Raw genomic sequence first — 14,408 nt, 5'->3', positions numbered from 1 at the left:
GCTTGCTTGCATTTTTGGCCAGTTAAAATATAATACAACGCACCTCCCCATTGAGATGCATTGAATTCACTGCAAGAACGCATCAATAACGCACTCGTGTTATGTTTTTGAGTCACATGACCGATGAACAACACACCATAAGCATAGTAGAATCGCGTGCGTTTTTCGGTGCCATTATCGGCACTTTTTTTTTTTCTTTTATCGGCAAAATGCCAATAACCCCATTTTTGGGCCGTATGTTTCGGCTGCAAAAATTTGGGTGCATCTCTACTATGGGAAGGCCCTAAAGCAGTTAATGGGAGCACCTGAAAAAAATGTCTCATTTAAAAGTCATGGGGTAAAAAATGCACAATTCTGCTTCCAGCTTCATAAAATGCACATATACAAATACACAAAAAAGCGTGCCTCCAGCCTACGCTCACAGATGTGACTGGGGACTAAAATGATGAAGAGTACTATGTCCGTCCAGGTGATGGGGACCGCACATCGTTTGAGGCTGGTTGGTCCAAGTGGTCAGTTTGCGCCTTAACGCACCGCCATGCTTGTATGCACGGGGCAAGTTATAAATGTAAAGTATTTAGGCGATGTGTTTTGCTATCAGAAGTTGTTGGCACACGGTGTGTGTGTTATTTGCGTACACAAAGCCACACTGTGTCACCCAAAGGCTGTGGGCGATGCGTTTACACAAGGATGGGTTGTGTTGCGCACACGTCACAAATCACTCCTTGTCAGTTAATCCGGCATCTTTGCCATGTGACCCGATCAGATTTCACAACAAATCTCGGGCTCATTCCGGGAGGGCCATGCCATCTGTCCTCTGGGATCCGCGGGACGATCTGTCACTGTGTGCGTCGTGCACATATACGGCCTCGGGCAGCGTGCGCTATCTTCTTCCTTCTGTGACCTTGAGTGGCCCGCTATATTCTTTTTTTTATAATGTATTTATAAATGGAAAGTCGTCGAAGCTTTACACTGACTGGGTTGTGGTGGCTGCTGGGGATATCATCCGCACATTTTTCTTTTTTTGTCGCTGAGTGGGTAAAAAAATTAGTCTTTGCTGACCATGGAACATAACATGGGTGCCATTTGAGAACGTTGTCTGTGTTGGTGTAAGAAAACAAATCTATTAACGGCAAACTTGCTGCAGAAATCCTATATCCCAAAACCGGGGTCAGCTACTTTGGCACTCCAGCTGTGGCCAGACTACAAATCCCATCATGCCTCTGGGAGTCATGCCTAGAGCTGTCAGTCTTGCAATGCCTCATGGGAGTTGTAGTTCTACAACAGCTACAGTGCATGTTTTTCTACGCCTGTCCTAAAAGTAAGTTTACCTACCCTCTATACTAATGCTAGTGCCATAATATGCTGCGACTTGCCTATATAAGATTGTGCTCCCCCCCCCCCGGTAATGCCACCAAAGCTTCCCCAATAAGCATGAGTTTCAGAATATGGGAATCCTGAGTCAAGCCCTTCCAATGCGGCACAGCTTGCCATCTGAGCGTTGTCGCAGGGTGGTGGGCACACGTTTTGAACATCTGTGTATACAGGTATTTCAGATGCTCTGGGGGCTGAGGTGTCCTGTTAAACTTGTACTTTGGCACTTTATGGCTCATATTATGTGCCCCCTGGACAGGTTCACTTTAAAACCTAATTTTCTGGATAAAGTGGAGCAAATTTACAAATTGTCTTTGGTGACCCCCATTGGGGAGATTACTGTTATTTGCTGTACCTGTGACACCAGAACAAGAAAAAGGGGGAGGGGGTTACCATAAGTAAGAAGGTGCAATTAAAGACCCTCCAGATCTATTAAGACCTACAAGTTGTGTTTTCCTGCAATGCATAGTAATGCATGATACGAAGTGCTTTTGGGGTGCCATTCATCTTGATTGTCAACATATGTCAATATGTCTGTGTTTCTGATATCTGCAGTTTGTATGTCCGCAGTGGTGGATGTTTTTGCATGTCTACATTCATGCGTGTCTGCCGTGGATGTTCCTGCTTGTCTGTGGTCAGGCATGTGTCTGCAGCTGATATTTCTGCGGTCAGGTGTGTGTCTGCAGCGGATGTGTCTGCATTTCTGCGGTCAGGTGTGTGTCTGCAGCGGATGTGTCTGCATGTCTGCGGTCAGGTGTGTGTCTGCAGTGGATGTTTCTGCATGTCTGCAGCGGATGTTTCTGAGTGTCTGTGGTCAAGTGTGTGTCTGCAGCGGATGTGTCTGCATGTCGGCGGTCAGCGATGTGTCTGCGGTCAGGTGTGTCTGCGGTCAGGTGTGTCTGCGGTCAGGTGTGTCTGCAGTCAGGTGTGTCTGCAGTCAGGTGTGTCTGCAGCGGGTGTGTCTGCAGCGGGTGTGTCTGCAGCGGGTGTGTCTGCAGCGGGTGTGTCTGCAGCGGGTGTGTCTGCAGCGGGTGTGTCTGCAGCGGATGTGTCTGCATGTCTGCGGTCAGGTGTGTCTGCAGTCAGGTGTGTCTGCAGCGGATATGTCTGCGGTCAGCCGTGTGTCTGCAGCGGATGTCTACATTTCTGCAGTCAGGTGTGATTCTGCATATAACATCTGTGGTGAGGCGTATGTCTGTTTTGTGTCTGAGATCACTGCATGTTTGCAGTCCTGTGTGTCTGCATCTAATGTCTGTGGCCAGGTGAATCTCTAGAGGTTCCTGCAAATGTCTGTGCTTAGGCGTGTCTCCAGCTGAGGTCTGTATGGCTGCAGTCCAGTCATGTGTTTGCAACTGAGGTCTCTGCCTGTCTGCGGTCAGGTGTGTGTCTGCATCTGGTGCCTCTACAGCCCCGTTGACCTGCCTCCTCTCCTCTTCTCTTCAAGGTGAGACCCAGCTCCGCTGCAAGCTGAACCATGAGTGCCGGATCCAGCCCAGGGGTGATCACGGCCCCTCCTCTTCCCAGCATGCCTCACAAAGAGCGGTACTTCGACCGCATCGACGAGAACGACCCCAACTACCTGCGGGAGAGGAACATGTCTCCGGACCTCCGGCAGGACTTCAACATGATGGAGCAGAAGAAGCGAGTGACGCAGATCCTGAAGAGCCCAGTAAGTACCCGGCATGCTGTCAGCTTACTCTAAGCTGTCTGTTTAAGGGGTCACACGGGACTGCGCAGGAGTCTTTTGTTGTTTTTGTTTCGGAAAGTTTGCGGACAAAGCGCTTCCGATATTCCGTTGATATCCGGAGCTGCTTTTATGGTCCTGTTATTAAGTGGTTGGATAAGAGGCTTGTCCCTCTTCTTTTATCCCAGAGTAACAATTTCTAGCTCTCCGGCCTGACCACTAATACTTCTCCTTCCTGAAAGCTTTAGTCCCTCTTAAAAAGTATTATACGTGGATTCTACGCCTGGCCACCCCTCTGCTGCAGACCCTCGAACGGCTGCTGGCTCGGGCGGACTTGCAAGGCTTTCAAATTCATTCTTTTGAGCTGCGCTCAGAGTGGTGCGCTTGATTACACAATCACAAGTGTCCAGGCTCAGGGGGGGGACATGAGGTTGGTGGGGGGAGCATGGAGGGATATTCAGAACATTAACCCTTCCCGACCGAGGACCAGTCCTCACATGGTGTTTGAGTGAGTTGAAAATCTGGGTTACAAATGCCACTAGTGCAGCCACTTTTTTTTTTTTTTTTTTTTTAAATGATGAATTTCTATATCAGCTTTTTACTCTGGAGGAACCCTAATTTTCAGGTCTTGTGGAATCCCAGCTAAAGCCAATTCATCAGGGGTCATTCGGAAGAGTGCCGCTATAAAGTTAGCTTAAAATCATTGGGGCAATGCCATTGTCTCTGCCAGGTGGTGGTGGTCCTAGGACCATCAATGGGAGGTCAACTTTACTTCAGTGTTGCCTTAATTCACCCAAACCCATACCAATGGGGCAATGCAAATGACTTTGTGGTTTTGGTCCTGGAACCCTGGTGGGCTATCAATGGGAGGTCAATCAGCAAAGAAAGCCCAAACTGCTAGAGGAACCCTAGGTTTAACCTCCCTGGCGGTCTGATTATGTCAGTGTTTTTGAATGTCAGTGGTACATTGTTTTGCATGGAAATTTGTTTTATATTGTAGGCCTGTAATTCTCAAGAATAACTCACTTAAATCTGTCCAAACAAGAGTCTAGTAGACATCCCGGGTATGATGAAGTCTGAAACACAAAATCATAAATTATATTATAATAAATAATTATAAAAAAATAATATAATACATTTTATTCAATAATGTAATCAAACAAAAAACACTGAAGTTTGTCCAAACAAGGGTGCAATATTACTAGTCACTGTAGTACTAGACACTGCATATTGGTTAAGTAAACATCCCGGATATGAAACCTTTTGAAACATGGGACTGCACAAAGTCCGACCTCACAATCAGGACAATGGAAGCTGGTTACCTTTTCTAATTTTCTTTCCACGGTCATCTCCCTTCAAGCAACAAACCACGCATGTCCTTGTAGATGCTGACTTTTTCTCGGCTGGTGGGATGTGGTCCATAAAGTGACGACCAGTCAGGCATTCCGGGTTGACAACGCCAACAGCATGACGTCCAGCTCTATTCACAACCATTGATGGTGTTTGTGATTCACAAAGATACGTTTGGCAACTTTCCAAATGAAGTCAGAATGAATTGGGCTTGTCGCTTTTTTTTTTTTTCTTTAGCAGAATGTAGGTATTCCACAAGCATTGGTCAAGAAGATGCCTGAAGATCTTTTTTTAGTATTACTTTTGCCGTTTCCTCATTGCTGGGTAGAATGTCATTGCTTGGTCAGCTCTGTCGACACCTCCCATGGTGTTTGTAGTCTATCACTACTTGTGCCTTCATGATTTCTTTACCCACATTTTGTGCGTACCATAACAGTGGCGGTATTAGGAACTGTACTCATTAGGCACACATCTTTCTTGTTACGCCATCGCAGTGCCATCATTTTGCCTTTCTGCCAGGCAACCATTTCACCAGTCTTCAGCTTCTTATTGCCAAACATTGGCATGTCGTGCCGGTTAGCCCTAATGGTTCTATAGGCATCTGTTTTGTTTTGCAGAAGAAACTCATAAAGTTCAGGAGGCATTTTAAAGTTGTCGGTTGTTACGCTATGGCTTGATGAGTGAAAAAACGGAATATGTTGCCATTCCATAGTTCCTGTATTTTGGATTGAATTCTTCTGTTCCTTTTCCAGTGTAAATGACTGAATACCAAATGTAGCCAGTTCTCGATTCGCATAGCATGTAGGATTGTACGCCAAATCCTGCTCTCTTTGATGCAATTTAATGTACCCAACTGAGCCTTCCCTTGTAGGCCATTAAACGTTCATCTATGCTAATATCTCTTTCTGGCACATAGCTCTGTTGGAAATTCTTTAGAATTATTTGAGATACTTCCAAAAATGTCCTTAGTTTTCGTGCGGATAAGTAGTTTCATCAAATTCTTAGTTGATTTTGAAATGTAAATATTTCATGAGCAGGGAAAATCTGTACTGTGACATGACCATGCCAAAGAATGGAGTGGCGAGTAATTTTATTGTCTAATACCACTTCTGCAGGGGTTTCCCCACCACTCCTCCCTGAAGTATTAGGCCCAGAAGTTTCCAAATGTCATCATTGGTCACTGGTTCCCACTTTTTGCTTCTTGAGAACTTCTGATGCATAGTAGCTAATTGTTGCGCTTTGTACCAGGTTTTTATCAGTAATAAAAAAACTAAAAAACTTTTGGGACTTTAAAGGCACAACTGTAGTAGACTACACAAGATATATAAAAAACAGTTAAATTTTATTGGTAACATACAAAAAACAAAGAGAATAGACAAAACATTATTTAAAAACACATCAAGTCTAGACATACAACGCATATCATGACACCATTGAGGATCCTATCCTGCAGTTTTGTGTGTATTCCTATATATTCATATACAATTGAGTCATAATCCAAATAAAGGAAAAAGGTAAACTTCCCCTAAAGAGTTGAAATTGGGGGAGCACTGCAGGTCTGGTATTTCCAAAATGGTGTATTCTCCAATTGCTCTACATGTTTCACGTTGACAGAGAACGCTTCTTTAGGAGCTAGAGGTTCAAATAAATGTGTAAAAGGAAAAATGTTCACATAGGTGGATATGGTCAGTAGGTCGCAGAAAGCGATCGAGGTAGAAATGTATTTGGAAAAAAATCAAGCGGGCCGCAAACAGACACCAGGGCCTCCCAGATATATCACATCAAGTCATTGTAGATAAGGGGAGCTCATATAGGCTACAATTCCCACCATAGGAGACAGGAGGAAAATCTGGGAGTGCACCACTCTGCTGGGTTGCTGCCTCTTATATGTCAAAACTCAAGGAACCCCTAGCAACCTCTGGAGGAACTCTAGGGTTTCATGGAACTCTGGTTGAGAATAACTGCTCTGGAGGTAACCTTTATATCAATGTCGTTTTAACTCATACAAGGCAATGCTGTTGATTTTGCCAGGTGGTGTTGGTCCTTGAACCATGCAGGATAGCCATCGAGGCTGTCAATGGGAGAATCAGCAACGGCAAAGAAACCCCTAGCAACCGTGGGAGGAACCTTAGGGTTTCGTGAAACTCTGGTTGAGAATGACCTGGAGGCTAACTTTACATTAGTGTTGCCTTCATTCACCCAAACCCACTACATTTGTTGTGGAGTCAACACATTTCTTTCTCATTCATTGAGAGACAGAGGAAGTTTAATAGTTGGGTTTTAATGATGCCTAATGGGAGGATTTGGACACTGGCAAACAGAAAATCTTTAGGCCAGCTCAAGATGACTTCTCTTCTAGTGTTCTAGAAATATCGACATCTGTTATTCCACTCTGCTTAGAAAAGTCTAACCAGTTTTTGTTTTTAGCTTTTCTGTATGACTTTTTCAGGTCCATTGTCTGATTTGTTTCTACCAGAGACTTGTTCCCTTTTGATGTTAACCATGTTAGTAGTTTTCCCTCCCAAACGGGATTTAGTTTTTGTTCCAACCCTTAGTGGTTTTGAGTTGTTCAGCTCTTGCTTGTTCTATGGTTGGGTGTTCCCTTCCATGTTGAGTCATTGCTGTCTGGTGGGTGGCCATTTCTTACTGGTCTTGGGCTTCCGGTTGATTCTTTGTCCTCCTTTTTGTCATGTTGACGGGTTCCCCTATCAAGCCAGTGGGTTCGGCCTCTACCAGTGTCTGTTTTTCATGTGCTGGTCCTTCAGGCAACTCTTGAGCTACAGGTCCAAGTAAATTTTGCCCTGAGTTGGACTTCTTTTGGACGTCTCAATTGTTGTAGACTTCCAGCACCGCTTGGTAGACCAAAAAGAAAATTTGCATTTTTGTGTATTTAACATAGAATCCTTTTCTTGGACAGGTCCCACCATTCTGTGTTCATGATCATGCTCTTAGTACTCCTAAAGGTTATCCTTTGGCTTGTCTACAGATTTTTGTTGACTGCCAGTGTCCAAATTCTCTTGTAGGCAGCAGTATAACCCAACAGTTAATGATCAATGGTCCCCAAGAGTACAAAGTTCCTAAAGGAACAACCACTAAATTTAAAAAAAAAAAAAATCTGTAAATTTTCCCAAATTTCCACATTAAATGAAACTTTTGTTTACGGGCCTGTTCAGGTGTGTTTTAGTGGCAAAGTGTCAAGTGCAATTACCAACACCAGCCAATCAGCATCAATCTTACACTGGCCTGATTTTAACACAGTAGATTTTGATTGGCTGCTCTGGGTTACTGCACTTTACACACTACCGATGCTAGGCTATGTTGCTCAACATCAGGCAAGGTTTCATTGTTTTTAATGTTGACAGTTCATATCAATGGGCTGTAAATGCAAGGCACTAAAAAAATAAGATTGATTACATTTTATTGCTCCGCGGTGCAGGGCACTCCAGCACGCTGTTGGACAGGAGCAAGATTTGCTAAATAAACCTGTAAAATACTGATCAATCCAATAACCGCCCCACCTTGTCCTCCTGATGGTGAATTAAAGCTGAACTCCAGGCAGATATAAAAGATACAAACCAATTCCGCTCTGTAAACAATAATGCATTAAATATTTTTTTTTTTTATTCAAGCAGTGTAAGTACTGGAGTGTGACCTGATATCTGTCTTTTTGCAGTCCCTGTACAGCAGAGCTTAGACTGGGGTAAGGAAGAAGCACAAAGAGCCAGGTATACTGCAGTGTAGAGAGCTTTACTGGTAGGAGGAGAGAGCAGAGTGACTGAGAGATAAGTTCTTCAGTCTGCTGCTTCTCTTTTCACTGTCCAGTCATTGGCTGTTGGAGAAACAGGATCTGTAAGTGTTACTGAACTGCAGCAGAGAATAATCAAGTCTCCTGCCCGTCGCGACTGTGCCTTGTGGCAGAGCTGTGTAAATCTGAGGACTGCATAGACAGAAGTGCACATCCTTTTGGCAGTTAAATATCTCCTGTATATGTAACTCATGTGCAAGTTTAGAGGTTTTTGCCTCAAAAGAACTTTAATAAACTTGTACTGAAAGCAGTGCAAACCTTCCAGAGCTATTTTTCTCCTGAAAACTCTGATGTCCCTGGCCGTCTCTGACTGCCATTCTATGAGTCGCTAACCTGGAGCAATAATGCAGGTCAGAGTAAGGTTGGAGGGGCTCAGATATTACTGAAATATTGGGTTCAGTATGACCGTCAGGATCTTGTATCTTAGGATCAGGGTTTTGGTATATACAGAAGCCCTCTTCAGACTTTCCTTTCTGCCGCAGTCAAGCACAGCCGCATTTCCTGCGATGGTGTGATTTACATTTTGAGCATTGAATAAAGTTGGTGTAGAATGAATTCTAGGAGCAGCGCGCTCTGCTGGTCATTCTTCAGTATTACAGGCAGCCAAGTTCTCCAGTTCACCTGCCTGTCATTATCAGCTGCTTCACTCTTCACCGGCAGGCAGAGGTCACCTGAAGCTGTAAAGTGCCCATTATGAGGGGTTCCCACCATCCCTGTACTGTGAGGAAAAAATGGTCCGCAACTCCTTGCTCTTTACAATCTTTAAAATGTATTGATTCTCCATAAAAAGAAACTCAAACAGACAGCAGATGTAAACGCGTTTCAGCCTTGTGGGCCTTGTTCACTACAAGTGCCATGTACAAAAAATGCCACAATATATAGTGTATAAACCCCTCCTGGCAGCACATGTCATTAATTTGCCAATTTGTAGATAATCAAAGTTACTTGGAGAGGCGAAACACCATACATGGACAGACATAAATTCAATCGAGAATACAAACCTAATTGGTTGCATGGTCATCCCTGTACAAGGTTCCTGGGTCTGCACACCTGCTGTGCCCATTATGAGGGGTTCCCACCATCCCTGCATGGAGTCCCTGGGTCTACACCCCTGCTGTGCCCATTATAAGGAGGTCCCACCATCCCTGTGCTGATTTCCCGGGTCTGTACACCTGATGTGCCCATTATGAGGGGTTCCCTCCATGCCTGTGCTGAGTTCCCAGGTCTGTACCCATTATGAGTGGTTCCCACCATCCCTGCTGGATTTTATACAGAGTCTGGAATTATGGCCAGGAGAGATCAAATTTGGAATATCTAAGACACATTATAAGTCTTTCTCACTGGACTCCACCTATAACTAAAACTCCCAAAATGACTTTGGCTTGTTTTTAGAGCAGTGTGGTAATTCTAAACCGATTCAAGTTGTTTTATCCTGTATTGAGCCCTGATGAAGGGTGGGGAGGGGGATGTCTGATCTCCGAAACGCGTTGGCCTTTATTATTGGAGCTGTTTATGAACAATTTACTTTTTTTTGGATTCTCTTTTACTTTTTTTTTGTATCCTTAAAGGTTTTGGGCCCCATTCACACTGTCGCACGTTTGCATATTTTTTTGCATGTTATTGTTTTACTCCCATAGGGAAGCTCATTCATTTTAAAGGGTTGACTTACACTCAAATCAGCTTAAGCTTTAAATGGTGCTTGTATTTTAATGGCACGTTTTGTTGCCTGTGTTTTTTGGGGTGCCATTAACAATGACTGGCATCGCAAGTGTGGTGTACTTTTTTTTTTTTTTTTTTTTTTTTTGCAGGTTTGGTGAATGCACGCTGTTTTGCCCCATTGATATGTTTTTTGTTTTTTTTTTTTTGTTTTTTGTTTTTTTTTTTTATGTCTTATACTGAACTGCACTTTTTTGTAGTATGTTGACATCCAGTGGCAGTTTTGGGCCACTGCAACTTGCTTACACTTTGATTTTGGTTTCGCCCTCTGTCCTCCCCTCTTGTCTAGTGCTAGTTAGTTTTAGTATTAGCACTGCTAGACCCTCACTATTTCTATGTTCCCTCAGTCAGTGTTGGTTATTTGCAGAGACAGTGCTTAATAGTTGGGGTTGATTTACTAAAACTGGAGAGAGCAAAATCTGGTGCAGCTCTGCATAGTAGCCAATCGGCTTCCAGTTTTTTTTTGTCAAAGCTTAACTGAACAATGTAAGGGCAGATGATTCATATGGTATCTACTTCCTAGAATTCAGCTTCCCTTAGCTCAGGCGTGAAAGCAAGAGAGTGTTCTTATCGGAGAAAGCCCCTCCTGAAGACTTCTGGGATGTATGACATTATTTGCCTAGGCATGGAAACCAGTAACTGAAGAAATGTAAAATTAAAAAGCTAAATCAAGTAAATACGATAGAAAAGTTTATCTATTTAGTAATACTAGCAGGATAACACTCCATTCACATATATGCGATTCGGATGCATTTTTGAACTGCATCTGATTTGCATAATATGTGAACCAGCAGCCTTCTCACACATGTGCAGGGCAGTCGTGGTGCAGTTTAAAAAACATTTTAAAAAATGTCCTGTGCGTTTTTCAGGCCGGTTCAGGTGCGATTTCAGATTAAAATTTGCACCTGAACCAGTGAGCAGGACTGGACTCCCGCGCTGGAACCACGGCCACATTTATAGTCAGTGGATTGAGAGAGTGAAGTTCCACTTTAATAGGCTGGAAAAACACCCTCTATACTGCCATTGGCTGAAGAAAAATTCTGTTGGATTCAACTTTTGTGTCTTATTGAAGTGTTACGCTGCCTGTGGATAGTGCCAAGTCAGCAGGTGACCATAATGTGCGGGCAGACTGGACCTAAGGAGGTATGTCGGCGCATAAAGCTGCATTTGAAACTGAACACTCGCAAAAGCATATGAGTTTACGCACATTCACACACTACTATGGTGGAAGTACAGCCTTCCTGTGTGTGGAGGAGGGAAGCTCTCTAAGCTGTTTACACTGAGGATGAGTTAGCACTGGGCTGTGTTCCAGGCGGAGTGCCTCCCACACTGACCGGAGCTGATAATCAGCTGGTCCTGTGCCAGAGGCAGTTAATTAAAGGGCCAGCCCCCCACCCAAACTCCCACAATTTTCATGTGGGTTGATTCCGTATAGCGTCACGCCTTCTGACAGTTCTTTAGGCTTGCCATAAACAATTTCTTTTTTTTTTTTTTTGTATAAAGTCGACTGCAAAGCAAGTGATGAACTGAAAAACATTAAAGTGGAACTCAACCCTCTGATTAAAATGAATGCTTTTGTATTGCATGCTCCTATATAATAGAATTGCTTTCCTCCTTTTTTTTTTTTTTTTTTTTTTTATTCAATATCCTTTCTAATTTGGTTAATCAAAAACCTATCTTTGTGCGTGTTCCTTTGCTTATGTGCTCCAGACTGGGGTGCACAGCTAATTCCATTCCCTTCCCTTCCCCTCCATTCCCCCCCCCCCTTCTTTCCCCTTCCCTTCCCCTCCTCCCCTCCATTTCCCTTCCCTTCCTTTCCCCTCCTTCCCTCCATTTCCCTTCCCTTCCTTTCCCCTCCTTCCCTCCATTTCCCTTCCCTTCCTTTCCCCTCCTTCCCTCCATTTCCCTTCCCTTCCTTTCCCCTCCTTCCCTCCATTTCCCTTCCCTTCCTTTCCCTTCCTTTCCCCTCCTTCCCTTCCCTTCCTTTCCCCTCCTTCCCTTCCCTTCCTTTCCCCTCCTTCCCTCCATTTCCCTTCCCTTCCTTTCCCCTCCTTCCCTCCATTTCCCTTCCCTTCCTTTCCCCTCCTTCCCTCCATTTCCCTTCCCTTCCCTTCCTTTCCCCTCCTTCCCTCCCATTTCCCTTCCCTTCCCTTCCTTTCCCCTCCTTCCCTCCCATTTCCCTTCCCTTCCTTTCCCCTCCTTCCCTCCCATTTCCCTTCCCTTCCTTTCCCCTCCTTCCCTCCATTTCCCTTCCCTTCCTTTCCCCTCCTCCCCTCCATTTCCTTTCCCTTCCTTTCCCCTCCTCCCCTCCATTTCCCTTCCATTTCCCTCCCTCCAATCAACTCTCCTCACTGAGTTCTGCAGAGTGTAACTGCAGCTCCCCTGCTTTCTGAAAGCTCAGACAAGCTATACACATTCTGCTTTTTGAGTGGATGTAGAGAAGAGATGGCAGCAGACAGGCAACAGGTACAACTTATGTAGGAGGATTTTTCATCTGTATCACCTGACATTACAGAATCGCATTTGAATATTCTTAATGAGAATTTCCAACAAGATGGAACTTTGTTCTAAAGTGTATCCAAACCCAAGAACAAAAATGTAATATATTGCAGATTACCAGTCCTTAGATGTAACGGGTGCATTTGTGTTCCATTTTTCAGTTTTTTGGGTTTTTTTTTTCACCTGGCGATCCAGCCAGTAACACACTTCCTGTCCCAACGTGACAACGTTCACTCTCTGTACTGTATGGAGGGGCAGCGTTGTCACCCTAGGACAGAACTGCAGAACATTTCTCTATACTAGCCCTGAGAACAATGTAATTGATAAGCGCGCAGTACAGGAATTTATCAGCTCACAAGATTTCTTAAAGCGGAGCTCCGCCGAAATGGTTTTTTTTAAAAGTCAGCAGCTACAAATACTGCAGCTGCTGACTTTTAAAACATGGACACTTACCTGTCCAGGGCGCCCGCGAAGTCGGCACCCGAGGCCGAACCGTCTCTCGGTCCTCGGGTGCTGCCGCCTCCATCTTCGGGAAGGGAATCAGGAAGTGAAGCCGTGCAGCTTCACTTCCCGGTTCCCTACTGCGCATGCGTGAGTTGCGCAACGCAATACGGCTGGTCCCTGCTGTCTCTGGGACCCGTGTATTTCCCAGCAGACAGTGGGGGGGAACAGGATGTGGCGTAAATAACCGCAGATTCTGCGGCTATCTATGCCGGAAGTGGGTACAGATACCTGTAATATACAGGTATCTGCACCCCCCTCCCCCCTGAAAGGTGCCAACTGTGACACCGGAGGGGGGGAGGAATCCGATGAGTGGAAGTTCCACTTTTGGGTGGAACTCCACTTTAATAAATATCTTGACAGGTGTCACACCCTCTCTGTATCCTCTTTGATGACAAGCCAACAATTTATTGATTGCGCTGATAAATATTTATTGCTCGGATAGGCGGGCGGCTCTTGAAAAGTTTTCCAGTTGTTAATTTGGACTTTCAGCCGCGGATTACCAATAACGCCAATACGGTTCAAAGGTGGAGACCGTCCTCTGAGATGAGGACAGAAAATATATAATTGAAGCCACATGTAGAGCAACAAGCTAAGGAAAGGCAGAGTCTCGTATTGTGCAGTTGTTGTGGTAGATCCCAGCAGTAGTTTAGATTATTCCTGCATGTCGGTGGGCAAGCAGCTAAAGCAGAGCAGAATCTGTACTGCCTTCAGTTCTGAGTGCTCAGAAGCCAAATTAAAGTGGCTATAAACCTCATTCATGAAATATGAACAAAGCATATCCCTCCTATGGTGTGTACTTGTCTCAATCCAAAACACTACTTCTAATTTTCTGTCCGCTGCCTCCTTTATCAGCATGAGTCTTTTCTGACAAGTTTTCCTGACACCAAGAGAAAAATGGTGACGGGGGAGGGACCTTCAACTGACTGACAGCCACAGCTCTGTTCCTGTGTGATGGGGGCATGTGCCTTCCCTCCAATCAGCTTTCAGCGCTTTCCTCACTGATGTAACTTCGCCCCTGCTTTTCAGTGCTGGGGAACCTTTTGTGTAAATTCTGCACTTTGAATGGATTTGCGTCTTTGTGCATTTTTTCCACAAATTTTTATGCACGATTTTGGCATGTTTTTTCTCATTATATAGCGTTTTTGAGCTTTGCCATTTTTTTTTTTTTACTAGCCAATAGAGAAAACTGTCATTTGTTGCTAGGTTTTTTAGCTTTTCCATCAGGTTTTTTTTATTGTTTTATTACAATTTATTTATTTTCATTTATGTTTTTATTAGGTTAAGGGATTAGAGTTAAGGTTAGGATTAGGGGTTATTATTTTATTGTCTTATTTATTTTTGTTAGGATGATACTAATGAATAAATGTAAAATACATCAATAAATAAAAATCATAAATACAATAAATGAATACTATGTAATAATAAACCTCAACCCTTTAAAAAAATAAATAAACCCTAATCCCAACACAAATTTTT

General features: G+C 44.0%; 1 protein-coding gene across 4 annotated transcripts in view; it reads left to right on the top strand.

Annotated features, from left to right (window-relative positions):
- ADD3 (adducin 3) overlaps positions 1-14,408 on the top strand; it is a 152,216-nt gene that overhangs the window by 96,764 nt on the left and 41,044 nt on the right. For all 4 annotated transcript variants that reach the window (XM_073595910.1, XM_073595907.1, XM_073595909.1 and 1 more), the window contains one exon: positions 2,819-3,043. In XM_073595910.1, the coding sequence (XP_073452011.1) occupies positions 2,849-3,043 (195 nt within the window). In that variant the 5' untranslated portion in view covers positions 2,819-2,848. The remainder of the gene's footprint in view (positions 1-2,818; positions 3,044-14,408) is intronic.

The sequence above is a fragment of the Aquarana catesbeiana genome, linkage group LG08 (genome assembly GCF_042186555.1).
Source record: "Aquarana catesbeiana isolate 2022-GZ linkage group LG08, ASM4218655v1, whole genome shotgun sequence".
Lineage (NCBI taxonomy): Eukaryota > Metazoa > Chordata > Amphibia > Anura > Ranidae > Aquarana > Aquarana catesbeiana.
The sequence above is the reverse complement of the archived record's forward strand: the minus strand, read 5'-3'. Positions and strand labels throughout refer to the sequence as shown.